This window comes from Coregonus clupeaformis, chromosome 10, assembly GCF_020615455.1.
Source record: "Coregonus clupeaformis isolate EN_2021a chromosome 10, ASM2061545v1, whole genome shotgun sequence".
NCBI lineage: Eukaryota > Metazoa > Chordata > Actinopteri > Salmoniformes > Salmonidae > Coregonus > Coregonus clupeaformis.
The window spans coordinates 44,101,166-44,117,268 of NC_059201.1; the positions used below are offsets into that span (position 1 = coordinate 44,101,166).

Sequence of the window (16,103 nt, forward strand, 5' to 3'; positions counted from 1 at the left end):
ATAATTCACTGTATCACAATTCCAGTGGGTCAGAAGTTTACATACACTAAGTTGACTGTGCCTTTAAACAACTTGGAAAATTCCAGAAAACGATGTCATGGCTTTAGAAGCTTCTGATAGGTTAATTTAAATAATTTGAGTCAATTGGAGGTGTACCTGTGGATCTATTTCAAGGCCTACCTTCAAACTCAGTGCCTCTTTGCTTGACATCGTGGGAAAATCAAAAGAAATCAGCCAAGACATTAAAAAAAGATGGTAGACCTCCACAAGTCTGGTTAATCCTTGGGAGCAATTTCCAAATGCCTGAAGGTACCACGTTCATCTATACAAACAATAGTACGCAAGTATAAACACTATGGGACCACGCAGCCTTCATACCGCTCAGGAAGGAGACACGTTCTGTCTCCTAGAGATGAATGTACTTTGGTGCGAAAAGTGTAAATCAATCCCAGAACAACAGCAAAGGACCTTGTAAAGATGCTGGAGGAAACAGGTACAAAAGTATCTATGTCCACAGTAAAACGAGTCCTATATCGACGTAACCTGAAAGGCCGCTCAGCAAGGAAGAAGCCACTGCTCCAAAACTGCCATAAAAAAGCCAGACTACGGTTTGCAACTGCACATGGGGACAAAGATCTTACTTTTTGGAGAAATGTCCTCTGATCTGATGAAACAAAAATAGAACTATTTGGCCATAATGACCATCGTTATGTTTGGAGGAAAAAGGGGGTGCCTGCAAGGAAGCCTACAAACCTGACTCAGTTACACCAGTTCTGTCAGGAGGAATGGGCCACAATTCACCCAACTTATTGTGGGAAGCTTGTGGAAGGCTACCCGAAATGTAAAGGCAACGCAACCAATACTAATTGAGTGTATGTAAACTTCTGACCCACTGGAAATGTGATGAAATAAATAAAAGCTGAAATAAATAATTCTCTCTACTATTATTCGGACATTTCACATTCTTAAAATAAAGTGGTGATCCTAACTGACCTAAGACGGAATTTGTACTAGGATAAAATGTCAGGAATTGTGAAAAACTGAGTTTAAATGTATTTGGCTAAGGTGTATGTATACTTCCGACTTCAACTGTATATGGACACTCAATCACTATGGCATTTTTTATTGGTAAATTTACAAACATATATTATGATAAATAGATTTGAAACTTGTATTTCATTATGGTAAGTGGTGAAATAAGTATAGCCAGTTATAATTGTAATAATTGCAGATAATAACAAAAGAAGAACAAGAAGCAAATATATATATATATATATATATATATAAGATATATTTGCGAGAAAAAAACATATGGGGGATTGGAAGTGATGCAGACAATTACATTGATGGAAGATACAATCTATCTGCAATATTAAAACTGATCTACCCCCCTAAAAAATAAATAATGAATAATAATAATAAACAAAACAATTATAAGAAACAAAATAAAATAAATAAAGAGTGTCCAAAGATGCCATTAAGGCAAAGGGTGGCTACTTTGAAAAATCTCAAATATAAAATATATTTTGATTTGTTTAACACTTTTTTTGGTTACTACAGTCAATGTCAAAAGTTTTGAGAATGACACAAATACTAATTTTCACAAAGTCTGCTGCCTCAGATTTGATGAAGGCAATTTGCATATACTCCAGAATGTCATGAAGAGTGATCAGATGAATTGCAATTAATTGCAAAGTCCCTCTTTGCCATGAAAATGAACTTAATCCCAAAAAAACATTTCCACTGCATTTCAGCCCTGCCACAAAAGGACCAGCTGCCATCATGTCAGTGATTCTCTCGTTAACACAGGTGAGAGTGTTGACAAGGACAAGGCTGGAGATCACTCTGTCATGCTGATTGAGTTAGAATAACAGACTGGAAGCTTTAAAAGGAGGGTGGTGCTTGAAATTATTGTTCTTCCTCTGTTAACCATGGTTACCTGCAAGGAAACACGTGCCGTCATCATTGCTTTGCACAAAAAGGGCTTCACAGGCAAGGATATTGCTGCTAGTAAGATTGTACCTAAATCAACCATTTATCGGATCATCAAGAACTTCAAGGAGAGAGGTTCAATTGTTGTGAAGAAGGCGTCAGGGCGCCTAAGAATTTCCAGCAAGCGCCAGGATCGTCTCCTAAAGTTCAGCTGCGGGATCGGGGCACCACCAGTGCAGAGCTTGCTCAGGAATGGCAGCAGGCAGGTGTGAGTGCATCTACACGCACAGTGAGGCAAAGACTTTTGGAGGATGGCCTGGTGTCAAGAAGGGCAGCAAAGAAGCCACTTCTCTCCAGGAAAAACATCAGGGACAGACTGATATTCTGCAAAAGGTACAGGGATTGGACTGCTGAGGACTGGGGTAAAGTCATGTTCTCTGATGAATCCCCTTTCCGATTGTTTGGGGCATCCAGAAAACACCTTGTCCGGAGAAGACAAGGTGAGCGCTACCATCAGTCCTGTGTCATGCCAACAGTAAAGCATCCTGAGACCATTCATGTGTGGGGTTGCTTCTCAGTCAAGGGAGTGGGCTCACTCACAATTTTGCCTAAGAACACAGCCATGAATAAAGAATGGTACCAACACATCCTCCGAGAGCAACTTCTCCCAACCATCCAAGAACAGTTTGGTGACGACCAATGCCTTTTCCAGCATGATGGAGCACCTTGCCATAAGGCAAAAGTGATAACTAAGTGGCTCAGGGAACAAAACATCTACATTTTGGGTCCATGGCCAGGAAACCCCCCAGACCTTAATCTCATTGAGAACTTGTGGTCGATCCTCAAGAGGTGGGTGGACAAACAAAACCCCACAAATTCTGACAAACTCCAAGCATTGATTATGCAAGAATGGGCTTCTATCAGTCAGGATATGGCCCAGAAGTTAATTGACAGCATGCCAGGGCGGATTGCAGAGGTCTTGAAAAAGAAGGGTCAACACTGCAAATATTGACTCTTTGCATAAACTTAATGTAATTGTCAATAAAAGCCTTTGACACTTATGGAATGCTTGTAATTATACTTCAGTATACCATAGTAACATCTGACAAAAATATCTCATAACACTGAAGCAGCGAACTTTGTGAAGACCAATACTTGTGTCATTCTCAAAACGTTTGACCACGACTGTACATGATTCCATATGTGTTATTTCATAGTTTTGATGTCTTCACTATTATTCTACAATTAGTAGGTGTGTCCAAACGTTTGACTGGTACTGTATATATATATACACACACTACCTTTCAAAAGTTTGGGGTCACTTAGGCGACTCCGGGATGCTGACCTTCTAGGCAGAGTTGCAAAGAAAAGCCATATCTCAGACTGCACATCTTAATCTTTTATTTTTATTGGCCAGTTTGAGATATGGCTTTTTCTTTTCAACTCTGCCTAGAAGGTCAGCATCCCGGAGTCGCCTCTTCACTGTTGACGTTGAGACTGGTGTTTTGCGGGTACTATTTAATGACGCTGCCAGTTGAGGACCTGTGAGGTGTCTGTTTCTCAAACTAGACACTCTAATGTATTTGTCCTCTTGCTCAGTTGTGCACCGGGGCCTCCCACTCCTCTTTCTATTCTGGTTAGAGCCAGTTTGCGCAGTTCTGTGAAGGGAGTAGTACACAGCGTTGTACGAGATCTTCCGTTTCTTGGCGATTTCTTGCATGGAATAGCCTTCATTTCTCAGAACAAGAATAGACTGACGAGTTTCAGAAGAAAGTTATTTGTTTCTGGCCATTTTGAGCCTGTAATCGAACCCACAATTGCTGATGCTCCAGAAACTCAACTAGTCTCAAGAAGGCCAGTTTTATTGCTTCTTTAATCATCACAACAGTTTTCAGCTGTGCTAACATAATTGCAAAAGGGATTTCTAATGATCAATTAGCCTTTTAAAATGATAAACTTGGATTAGCAAACACAACATGCTATTGGAATACATGTCTGATGGTTGCTGATAATGGGCCTCTGTACGCCTATGTAGATATTACATAAAAAATCAGCCGTTTTCAGCTACAATAGCCATTTACAACATTAACAGTGTCTACACTGTATTTCTGATAAGTTTGATGTTATTTTAATGGACAACAAATGTTGCTTTTCTTTCGAAAAGAAGGACATTTCTAAGTGACCCCAAACTTTTGAACGGTAGTGTATATAAAACATTTTTCCTTAAAGGGGAAGTTACAGTGCCTTCAGAAACTATTCATACCCCTTGACTTATTCCACATTTTGTTGATTTACAGCCTTAATTCAAAATTGATTAAATAGATTTTTTTCTCTCTCACCAATCTACACAGAACGCCCCATAATGACAAAGTGAAAACAAGTTTTTAGAAATGTTTGCAAATTTATTGAAAATGTAATACAGAAATATCTAATTTACATAAGTATTCACACCCGTGAGTCAATACCGTTGCAGTGATTACAGCTGTGAGTCTTTTTGGGTAAGTCTCTAAGAGCTTTACACACCTGGATTGTACAATTATTATTTTTTCAATTCTTCAAGCTCTGTCAAGTTGATTGTTGATCATTGCTAGACAGTCATTTTCAAGTCTTGCCATAGATTTTCAAGCGAATTTAAGTCAAAACTTTAATTAGGCCACTCAGGAACATTCAATGTCATCTTGGTAAGCAACTCCAGTGTATTTGTTCTTATTGTCCTGCTGAAAGGTGAATTCCTCTCCCAGTGTCTGTTGGAAAGTAGACTGAACCAGGTTTTCCTCTAGGATTTTGCCTGTGCTTATAGCTCTATTCTGTTTATTTTAATCCTAAAACATTCCCTAGTCCTTGTCAATGACAAGCATACCCATAACATGATGCAGCTACCATCATCCTTGATAATATGAAGAGTGGTACTCAGTGATGTGTTGTGTTGGATTTGCCCCAAACATATCGCTTTGTATTAAGGACAAAAAGTAAATTTCTTTGTCACATTTTCTGCAGTATTATTTAAGTGCCTTATTGCAAACAGGATGCATGTTTTGGAATATTTTCATTTAATATAGGCTTCCTTCTTTTCACTCTGTCATTTAGGTTAGTATTGTGGAGTAACTACAATGTTGTTGATCCATCCTCAGTTTTCTCACATCACAACCATTAAACTCTCTAACTGTTTTAAAATTGCCATTGGCCTCATGGTGAAATCCCTGAGCAGTTTCCTTCCTCTCCAGCAACTGAGTTAGGAAGGACGCCTGTATCTTTGTAGTGACTAGGCGTATTGATACACCATCCAATGGCTAATTAATAACTTCACCACGCTCAAAGGGGTATTCATCATCTGTAATATATATATATATATATATTTTACACGTCTACCAATCGGTGCCCATCTCTCATGTTAACCACTGTTATTGAAAACGAGATGAGTCCATGCAACTTATTATTTACATTTACGTCATTTAGCAGACACTCTTATCCAGAGCGACTTACAGTTAGTTAGTGCATACATTATTATTTTTTCATACCCCCTGTGGGAATCGAACCCACAACCCTGGCGTTGCAAACGCCATGCTCTATCAACTGCGCTACATCCCTGCCGGCCATTCCCTCCCCTACCCTGGACGACGCTGGGCCAATTGCGCGCCGCCCCATGGTTTTGACCACTAGATGCTGCTATTCTGGCTATACCGCCACACTCTTGAATCAATTTTGCTGGTCTCTTGTGTTTTTAAAAAAAATAGATCACATTTCCTTTGCAACTTTGGGTAGAAAACCAATAGATTTAGCTCATTATGAAAATAAATGTTATGGTCATCCTCACAATTCAAGCCAGTCCTCCATGAAAGCAATTCAGTTTGTCCTTATCGTAGCAACCTAATGCTTCAACCCAACTCTCCTTGAATAGTCCAACAAGTGGCTGCTCTCTGAGAGGGCTATCCCTATGCAATTCTTATATGAAGACTTTTCCTACAAGCCCAAACCTTTGATGGAGATATGGGCTAGGGACTAATCAAATAATTAATTGCATGGCAGTCATGTTTTTCAATAAAATCATCAGGAAACAGATTTATATGTATTGTGAAAAGTAACATTAAACCCAATGCAACCCAATACCATTACAATTGCAAAACACTATACAGTGTGTGTTTGGGACTTTTACCATTGAAGACCATTAGAGACCATAACATTGAAACTAGTATAACTGCTGTAGCCTAATGGTTTGCTTGTTCCCCAGGAATGGTCTAACAGTAACTCATCCAGACCTTTTTTGAAGGAAATAAACCATTGACAAAGGGCCCGTTTCCTGGATAAAGATTAAGCGTAAAAGAAGGACAGACTGATTTGCTTTCATGGAGGACTGGCTTGATTTGTGAGGATGACCACAACATTTATTTTCATCATGAGCCAAACACAAGAGACCAGCAAAATGGTGGGGGGCTTTTGACAATTTTTTGGGATTCCTCATGTCTTAAGGCGTCAGCATGCTTCAGTACGACTGGTGCCTAGCCGAACTCGGCTAGCCGAACCGAACAAGTGTGCTTGCATAATCCCTTAAAAGACCTTCGCTTGAAAAACGAGACAAAAGTGGCAATAGTACTGTTTGTCCATTTTGAGACGCCATAGCCAGTATTCTTCAAAATAGTCATAATTAATCTAAGATAACTCAAGAAATCTGTCATTCATTTTGACATTTTTGCCGAGGAGATCTTAGTCGTAAAATTTTACATCTATCTAAGATGTTTGGTGCAGTATTTCTCAATGAAAAATGTGCATGTAAACGAATTGTCTCTCGTTGAATGACAACAAAGACTTTATTGAAGAATCCCTACTGTTCACCAATCACCGACGAAGGGGCGTAGACTTTGGCTCTGAACTTCGGCTTGCCTCCAGAAAAAAATGTTGTGTGCCCGAACTGCGAATAAAACCCTCACTGAATTCCAAACCGAACAAAAAAACATCACAAAATGTCATCATAATATATGCACGAACTCTTACGAACTGTTTCGGGTGGGAAGAATGCGGACGCCTTTACTTATTGGTAGGAAGAGGTTTGGTCCAAATCGAATGTTAGGTACTATATTTATTGAAAATTATCTGAATCCTATGAATTAAAATGGCCAATTTGGGTGCAATCAATTAGCTTAATTTCTCTGATATAAAATGTACTTTCAACAAAAGCCGGGGGAGGTGGGGGTGGGGGGGTTCTACTAAGCTATATAGAATTGTTTTAAGAAGGTCATACCAAGGATCATTTTACTATTTGATTATGAATTTTAAGACCCTTTGAAGTATCCCCCCCCAAAATATATATATTTGATTAAAAAAAAAGATTTGGCCTTACTGCTATTAGCCTACACAAACGCATTGAATAACATATTCACTACATGGAACAACAGATAGTCCCCCCAAAAAATCTAAAAGAAGTTTGTTCTGAAGTGTCTATCCTATATCTAAGAGAGATAGGAAAGATCAGCAAACATTTTTATTTAATTTTTGACATGTATTTAACCACTTATTTTTTTCACTAAACAGTCTTCATATACAGTACCAGTCAAAAGTCTGGACACACCTACTCATTCCCAGGTGTTTCTTTATTTTTACTATTTTCTACATTGTAGAATAATAGTGAAGACATCAAAACTATGAAATAACACATATGGAACCAAAAAAGATTCTTCAAAGTAGCCACCCTTTGCGTTGATGACAGCTTTGCACACTCTTGGCATTCTCTCAACCAGCTTCATGAGGTAGTCACCTGGAATGCATTTCAATTAACAGGTGAGCCTTGTTAAAAGTTAATTTGTGTAATTCCTTTCCTTCTTAATGTCACGCCCTGGCTCTGGGGACCCTTATATGTTGAGCCAGGGTGTGGAGTTTCTATGTGTTATTTTCTATGTTGTGTTCTAGTTCGTGTTTTCTATGTTGGCCAGGGTGGTTCCCAATCAGAGGCAGCTGATTCTCATTGTCTCTGATTGGGATCCATACTTAGGCAGCCTGTTGGCACTTTTGTTTTGTGGGATCTTGATCCGTAAGGTTTGTGTTTAACCCTAGGACTTCACGTATCGTTTATTGTTTTGTTCGTGTGTGTACTCATTAAAAGAATGTACGCTTATCACGCTGCGCCTTGGTCCGCTGTTTCTAACGATCATGACAGAAGATCCCACCTCGACTGGATCAAGCAGCGTGACGAGGAGAGAGGATGGACCTGGGAGGAGAAGAGTGAGAGTCTGGCGAGAGCCATGGAGGCCATGTTCACGGGGGAGAGACAAGCCCAAAACATTTTTAGGGGGGGGGCTCACACCGTGGACGGCGAGGTAGCGGGAGGCCGCGATAGAGCGGTTCGGCAGGTTTGCAGAGGAGGCCGCCAGGTTACGGGGGCCACTGGTCACGAGGGAGAAGGGGAGTGTAGAGGCACGGCGAGAGGTACTGGGGTGTGTTACCAGTCCGGTCCGGCCCGTTCCTGATCCCCGCACAAGGCCAGTGGTGTGTGTTCCCAATGCAGTCCGGGCCTGTTCCTGTCCCTCGCACCAAGCCTGTGGTCGCGCGTCACCAGCCCGGTCCGGCCTGTTCCTGCTCCCCGCACCAAGCCAGTGGTGCGCGTCGCCAGCCCGGTCCGGCCTGTTCCTGCTCCCCGCACCAAAGCCAGTGGTGCGCGTCGCCAGCCCAGTTCGGCCTGTTCCTGCTCCCCGCACCAAGCCTGTGGTGCACGTCGTCAGCCCGGTCCGGCCCGTTCCTGCTCCCCGCACCAAGCCAGTGGTGGGTGTCGTCAGCCCGGTCCGGCCCGTTCCTGCCTGTCGCACAGCCAGTGGTGCGCGTCGTCCAGCCCGTCCGCCCGTTCCTGCTCTCCGCACCAAGCCAGTGGTGCGCGTCGTCAGCCCGGTCGGCCCGTTCCTGCTCCCGCACCAAGCCAGTGGTGCGTGCTCGCCAGCCCGGTCCGGCCTGTTCCTGCTCCCGCACCAAGCCAGTGGTGCGCGTCGTCAGTCCGGCACAGCCCGTGCCTGCTCCACACCGGAGCCTGAGCAATCCACTCCACCGGTGTCCAGTCCAGCTCCGGCCAGCGGGACCAGACCAGGGCGCTACGGGGTAGCGAGAGAGTGGTGGTCACGCCCGAGCAGGATCAGCCTCCGAGGCGGAATGCCCACCCGGCCCCTCCCCTGTTGGGTTTGGTTGCGCGTGTCGCAGTCCGCGCCTTTGGGGGTGGGGTGCTGTCACGCCCTGGCTCTGAGGACTCTTATATGTTGAGCCAGGGGTGTGGAGTTTCTATGTGTTATTTTCTATGTTGTGTTCTAGTTCGTGTTTTCTATGTTGGGCAGGTGGTTTCCCAATCAGAGGCAGCTGATTCTCGTTGTCTCTGATTGGGAACCATACTTAGGCAGCCTGTTGGCACTTTTGTTTTGTGGGATCTTGATCCGTAAGGTTTGTGTTTAACCCTAGGACTTCACGTATCGTTTATTGTTTTGTTCGTGTCTGTACTCATTAAAAGAATGTACGCTTATCACGCTGCGCCTTGGTCCGCTGTTTCTAACGATCGTGACACTTAATGTGTTTGAGCCAATCAGTTGTGTTGGGATAAGGTAGGGGTGGTACACAGAAGATAGCCCTATTTGGTAAAAGATCAAGTCTATATTATGGAAAGAACAGCCCAAATAAGCAAAGAGAAATGACAGTCCATTACTTTGAGACATGAAGGTCAGTCAATCCGGAACATTTCAAGAACTTTGAAAGTTTCTGCAAGTGCAGTCGCAAAAAACATCAAGTGCTATGATGAAACTGGCTCACATGAGGACTGCCACAGGAATGGAAGACCCAGAGTTACCTCTGCTGCAGAGGATAAGTTCATTAGAGTAACTGCACCTCAGATTGCAGCCCAAATAAATGCTTCACAGAGTTAAAGTAACAGACATATCTCAACATCAGCTGTTCAGAGGAGACTGCATGAATCAGGCCTTCATGGACGAATTGCTGCAAAGAAACCACTACCAATAATAAGAAGAGACTTGCTTGGGCCAAGAAACACAAGCAATGGACATTAGACTGGTGGAAATCTGTCCTCTGGTCTAATGAGTCCAAATGTGAGATTTTTGTTTCCAACCGCCGTATCTTTGTGAGATGCAGAGTAGGTGAACAGATGATCTCCGCATGTGTGTTTCCCACCGTGAAGCATGGAGGAAGAGCTGTGATGGTGTGGGGGTGCTTTGCTGGTGGCACTGTCTGTGATTTATTTAGAATTCAAGGCACCCTTAACCAGCATGGCTACCACAGCATCCCATCTGGTTTGCGCTTAGCGGGACAATCTTTTTTTTTTTCAACAGGACAATGACCCAACACACCTCCAGGCTGTGTAAGGGCTATTTGACCAAGAAGGAGAGTGATGGAGTGCTGCATCAGATGACCTGGCCTCCACAATCACCCGACCTTAACCCAATTGAGATGGTTTGGGATGAGTTGGACGGCAGAGTGAAGGAAAAGCAGCCAACAAGTGTTCAGCATATGTGGGAAAAGCATTCCAGGTGAAGCTGGTTGAGAGAATGCCAAGAGTTTGCAAAGCTGTCATCAAGGCAAAGGGTGGCTACTTTAAAGAATCTAAAATATAAAATATATTTGGATTTGTTTAACACTTTTTTGGTTATTACATGATTCCATATGTGTTATTTCATAGTTTTGATGTCTTCACTATTCTACAATGTAGAAAATAGTAAAAAATAAAGTAAAACCCTTGAATGAGAAGATGTGTCCAAACTTTTGACTGGTACTGTATACTTCCATACATTTTTTAGACTGGTACCAGGGACCTTCAGACGAGTCTTGTGAGGCCTGTGGGTGTCCTAGAGTAAAAAGCCATTGTGTTCGTGAGAGTCTAATTTTCCATAGATGGGTCATAATAGTTTGTAGGCCAAACCGTTCGGACGCTACAGACGATTTTGTGAGAAGACAGATTTTCGGGATGTCTCGTGACGTCTTATGGTCTGACAAACACTGCTCTAGCTCTGTAAACTTTCACCCCAGATGCGGAACTGTTACATAGGCTGATGTAGTGGATTGAGATGCATCCAATTTAAAAAAACGGATATCTCTAGTTTAATCTGACGATTCATGCGAATGTTTTAATTATGATAATTATATTTATCCTATAAACTACTACTGGTTGTAGCCATCAATTGTCCCATTAACAATCACCCATGTTAGCAAACATATTTAATTTCAAACGTTACATTTCTCTAGTATAGGCTTCTTATCGTAATGAACGATATCAGCAAAATGCCTGCGATAAGTGATCGGTATGGTCGGTGTCGATCATTTTTGGTTTATCGTCCTAGCTCTACTCTGTGATCTCTACAAGATGATCCAGATAGACTAGTAGATTATTTCAGGAACCCTACATCATTAGAGCTAACATATAAATACCACATTGCAGGTTTTACTGTATATGACCCCTGGCTTTTTTTGTGTGTAGCATTTTCAGTCATTAAATGTGAGAAGTGTTTATTAGTTAGTTATGTCAGACCTACGTCCACTGCACACGTGACACTAGTATTATGGTATTAATTAAAATGTGTTGAAATGATGTACTGATGTACTGTGGTTTGAGAGATAAAGGCTGCTATAGAAAGATATCAGGATAATATTATAATGTACTCATCACCAGAAAGCTCTTCAACAGTCTCCCGACAACGATGGTGCAGCATGTCTCACAAAGAGTGATGGCACTGAGTGACGGCACAGAGTGACGGCACTGTTGCACCATCAGATCTCATATTTCAGGGTCCAGTTTTTCCAGAATGAAGAAGAAACACTTTTTTTGGGTCATTTTATTTGACCATGGGAAAAAAAGTGCTACTGCGTAAATAGGTTACCACATTGCAGTTTTGATTGCATTAAAACTTTTGGCATTGTCTATAGTGAATGTGGGCGTTGTATACTGCAATGAAACATCATAGATATATGTACATTGTCTTCATTACAGCTTGTGCCAAGCAGACCTATGTGTACTGGAGTCTTGACATTAGTATGATGGTATGACTGCAGCAAATTCCCAGAGTTAGCATGATCTACTGTGGGCTGGGAGAAGGCGGCCATTGAGGCATATGAGGATATTATTTCTGTAGCTCATCATCAGAAAGTTTATTTGGCTCTTCAACAGTCTCCCAATAATGTACTGTGCTGCATGTCTCACAAAGAGTGACGGCACAGAGTTTACTCTCCGTTAGTCAGCACCTCTACATATACTTTGGGGTGTGTGTCAGCTCATGCATTTTATCAGAATGAAGAGTTGAGATGTTAGAAACGTCATTCCCTGACTCACAGAATGTCAGAAATATAGCATAGCTAACAAATGTACCTACTTAAAGCATATGCATATCATTGATTACTGTTTAATTGACATTCAGGTGGTTCTGGAAGGCCTTTTCTAAGGGGGGCTTTGTGTGTTGGTGGGGTTTTGTGTGTGTGTTATTACATTGGTGCGCATCCCAGTTTTAACAATGTGTGTGGGACTCTTTTGTGCAGGGTTAGAGTGGCATGCCCAGGTGCAGATATGACCACAGATAAGGACCAGTCCATGGATGACCAGTCTCCTGCTGTGGTCTTTGCTGCCAAGGGCATCGACGTCACTCCTAACAAAGATGAGGGAGTTCTCAAGGTAGGCTTCAACCTCATTCCCAACCTCCTCTGTCAGGGACAAACTCTGTCTTGACATACAGCAACCTGGTCTCAGAGCATTTCGTATTATTCTGTACGTAAACTGAGACACTCCTTTTGGTATGATATGTTACGTTTCGAATGGTATGTATTAATTTGTGGTTGTGCATGATCCATTTCGTATGATACAAAGGGTTAGGATTAAGGTTAGGGTTAAGGTTAGGAGTTAGGTTAAAGGGTTAAGGTTAGGAGTTAGGTTAAAGGGTTAAGGTTAGTGTTAGGGGAAGGGTTAGCTAACATGCTAAGTAGTTGCAAAGTAGCTAAAAAGTAGTAAGTAGTTGAAAAGTTGCTAATTAGCTACAATGCTAAAGTTGTCCGTGATGAGATTCCAACACGCAACTTTTGGGTTGCTAGATGTTCGCGTTATACGCCCACCCATCCACCCCGGCCAACCACCTCCTCCATTTTTGCCTGTAACCATACCAAATGTAACATATCCCACTAATTTGAGTGTTTCAGGTTTACATTTACTATGTTACATCTAGTCTATGAGACCAGGCTGCATACAGGAGTCCAGCTCAACATATTAAATGAAGCATGCACACAAAGTCTTCCCTTTGGCACAGTAATCAGAGAGACTTCAGAGAAATGCATCTTTCATAATTCTGCCACCACTCAAGAGTATTCCTTTGTATTGAGCACATCCTCCTGTCCCGGTGTTACTTCTAAAACAGAGCATAGCAAAAAATGCATAACTGTTAGGATGAAAAATAATAATAGGGGGTACATGAAAAAGAAATATTTTACATGAAGAAACCATCATCACTGTCTAGCTAGAGAAACATGTACTAGCATGCTGAGGAGATTATCTCAGGGCTGACATCTGTTCTTTGTACAGGTGGTGAAAAACCAGGGAGAGGATGGGGACAGACCCATGATTGGGGACAAGGTAGCAGTGCACTACACTGGCAAACTACTCAATGGGAAGAAGTTTGACTCCAGTATGGAACGCAAGAAACCCTTCACCTTCAGTCTGGGAAAGGGTATGTCCGAGTCTGCCTCTTACTGCACTACTTGTTTCTCAGATACCTTTTCAGCTGAAGAGGAACTGTCATCAGGACATACAGATGTACATATAGCATATATTATACTTACATCTCACATTTATGTGGCACCTGTGTGACATCTGTATGTGTGAAAGGGGCAATGAGTGTGAAGGGGGGGGGGGTGTAACATCTTATTAATCCGTCGTATGTATCGCCCATATGTCACTGCATATGTCAATGCATATGTAGCCTACATCTGTTCATCATGTCTCTAATTTTATATCACTCCACAGGTCAGGTGATTAAGGGCTTGGATATTGGTGTCTCCTCTATGCAGAGAGGAGAGGTGTGCATGCTCCTCTGTAAACCAGCATATGCTTATGGGTCAGCTGGATGCCCGCCCAAAATACCTCCCAACGCCATGCTACAGTTTGAGGTAGGTAAAGCATAGTGCTTTCCAAGGGGATGATGGAAATAGGCCTTCCTCTGCACGTAACAGGTTTCCCCTTTATATTCTGACTGCACATTGTCCTAGATTCTCTCTCGGCATTGTGAACAGAACACATAACACTGTCTCTGTCATAATTTTCATCATTATGAAATCTTATGGTTACCATTGTGTAAAAGTGTGCCACTGCTGCTAGTGTTGCTATGGCAACACATGGATGTAACGTGACGTTTTATTGTGTCCTTACGTGTTTATTCACTTCCTGTAGGTGGAGCTGCTGAGCTTCAAAGGGGAGGTGCTGACGGACGACGGCGGCATCACAAGGAGGATAAAGGTCAAAGGGGAGGGCTATAATAACCCCAACGATGGATCAACTGTCCACGGTAAGGCGGACATGCTCTCTCTCTATCACATTCACTGTGATCTTGGTGATCAATATGTTTAATTGATTTTGGTACAAAGGCTTTGTCTCACATTAACCAGGTTTCCATCCAACCTTTTTATGCGAGTACAGTACATGTAAATGACAAATTCGTCAGTAAACTTTCCAAATGTCGACAAAACAAATGATGCTAGAGAAAGTGAGCTCTTTTTGTGTTGGTAAAATGCATTATGTGAGAAATGGCAGTATTATTGTAACCATCATATCAAAGTAAACTTGGTCACGCAATTATATGTTGTGTGGTCCTCTCACTACAACTCGGGAAAGCATGCAGTTTAATTTATTAGGCTGCAGATGAAATAAGTTATGTTGAACTTCACAGGGTGGTGAAAGTGCAAGGTGATGAGCTTAATGCTCCTTTCCAATAAATATTGAGGGTCTTATTCTGGTGACATGATGATCGATGCTTGGCTGCTGTTTGACAAATAAAAATAATATTTTGTCCATAATAATGTCATCATGTAGGCTAGCCTACCCGCACTGTATATCTGCAAGCTGTTGGGTAGAGTGCACGTGCCAAGACCAGAGTGGGCATATTCGCTATATAACTGCAATTTATTTTGTGACAAAACCATCAGTAAAGTTGAAAATGCGATGGAAACCTATTTAACTTGTATTTTTTATTCGGTACATGGGAATTTAACCACAAAAGTTATTTTTATGTGCAGTACGTCATCATTCACAGCCTTTTATCTGCAACAATCCAATTTGATGGAAACGCATATCTGGTGGGAAAATGCGCATATTGTTTTTATGCAGACTTTTGGATGGAAACCTAGCTAATGACTGTGATCAGATTGATTGAGATCAAAATATTTATCGATTTTTATACAGTCTCAAACAAGACAAAAAAACATATTGAACACTCAAACTAAACATGTTGTGAACAATGAAAACTACATTATGTGATCTGAACAGCCTATTCCCAGTAAGTAAAATATAATAATATTAATATTTTCCATTAAAAAAAATCTTGTTTTCAATTGCCTCCTGTATCCCACAGTGCACCTGGAGGGTCGCTGTGAAGAGCGTCTGTTTGACTCCAGGGATGTGCACTTCGTGGTGGGCGAGTCAGAGGACATGGGCGTTCCTCTGGGTGTAGACAGGGCCATGGAGAAGATGCAGAAAGGAGAATGCTGCATGCTCTACTTAAAACCCAAGTAAGGGCTTCTAATCTACTCTACTCCCTATCGCTAGTGATGGGAAAACTAGGCTTTCTGAAGGCTTCGGCATTTTCACCAAATTGTGCCAAAAAACTGTGAATTACTCGTAGCTTCATTATTTATTCACAATGCACATTAGTGATATTTGCTGGTCAACAATAAATAGCAGAAAGTGATTATCAGATAGACGTTTTCGTTCTCCACTGGTTTTTATCAAAACTCAGTGGCGCAGCAGTAAGTTGTTGGCTTTAGTAGCCTATAATCAGTTTGAATTCCAGGTTCACATCATGCTTCCCTTTGCCTTCAAGTTTACAATTTTTTTAAAACGGAATTTATGGCATTAGTTAGGATGCTTAAGACAGAAGCTTATACAATACTAAATACATCAAATTATCTGAACAACAGTGCAGAAAGTGTGGTTTCACATAAAACTATTTTCA

The 16,103-nt window shown here is 41.7% G+C and overlaps 1 protein-coding gene across 1 annotated transcript in view; it reads left to right on the top strand.

The window, feature by feature from the left end:
• The window catches only part of LOC121575060 (peptidyl-prolyl cis-trans isomerase FKBP5), a 33,040-nt gene that overhangs the window by 10,489 nt on the left and 6,448 nt on the right, over positions 1-16,103 (top strand). Inside the window, exons 2-6 of the mRNA XM_041887873.2 lie at positions 12,433-12,565; positions 13,463-13,607; positions 13,904-14,046; positions 14,327-14,441; positions 15,504-15,660. Coding sequence (XP_041743807.1) covers positions 12,461-12,565; positions 13,463-13,607; positions 13,904-14,046; positions 14,327-14,441; positions 15,504-15,660 — 665 coding nt within the window. The 5' untranslated portion in view covers positions 12,433-12,460. The remainder of the gene's footprint in view (positions 1-12,432; positions 12,566-13,462; positions 13,608-13,903; positions 14,047-14,326; positions 14,442-15,503; positions 15,661-16,103) is intronic.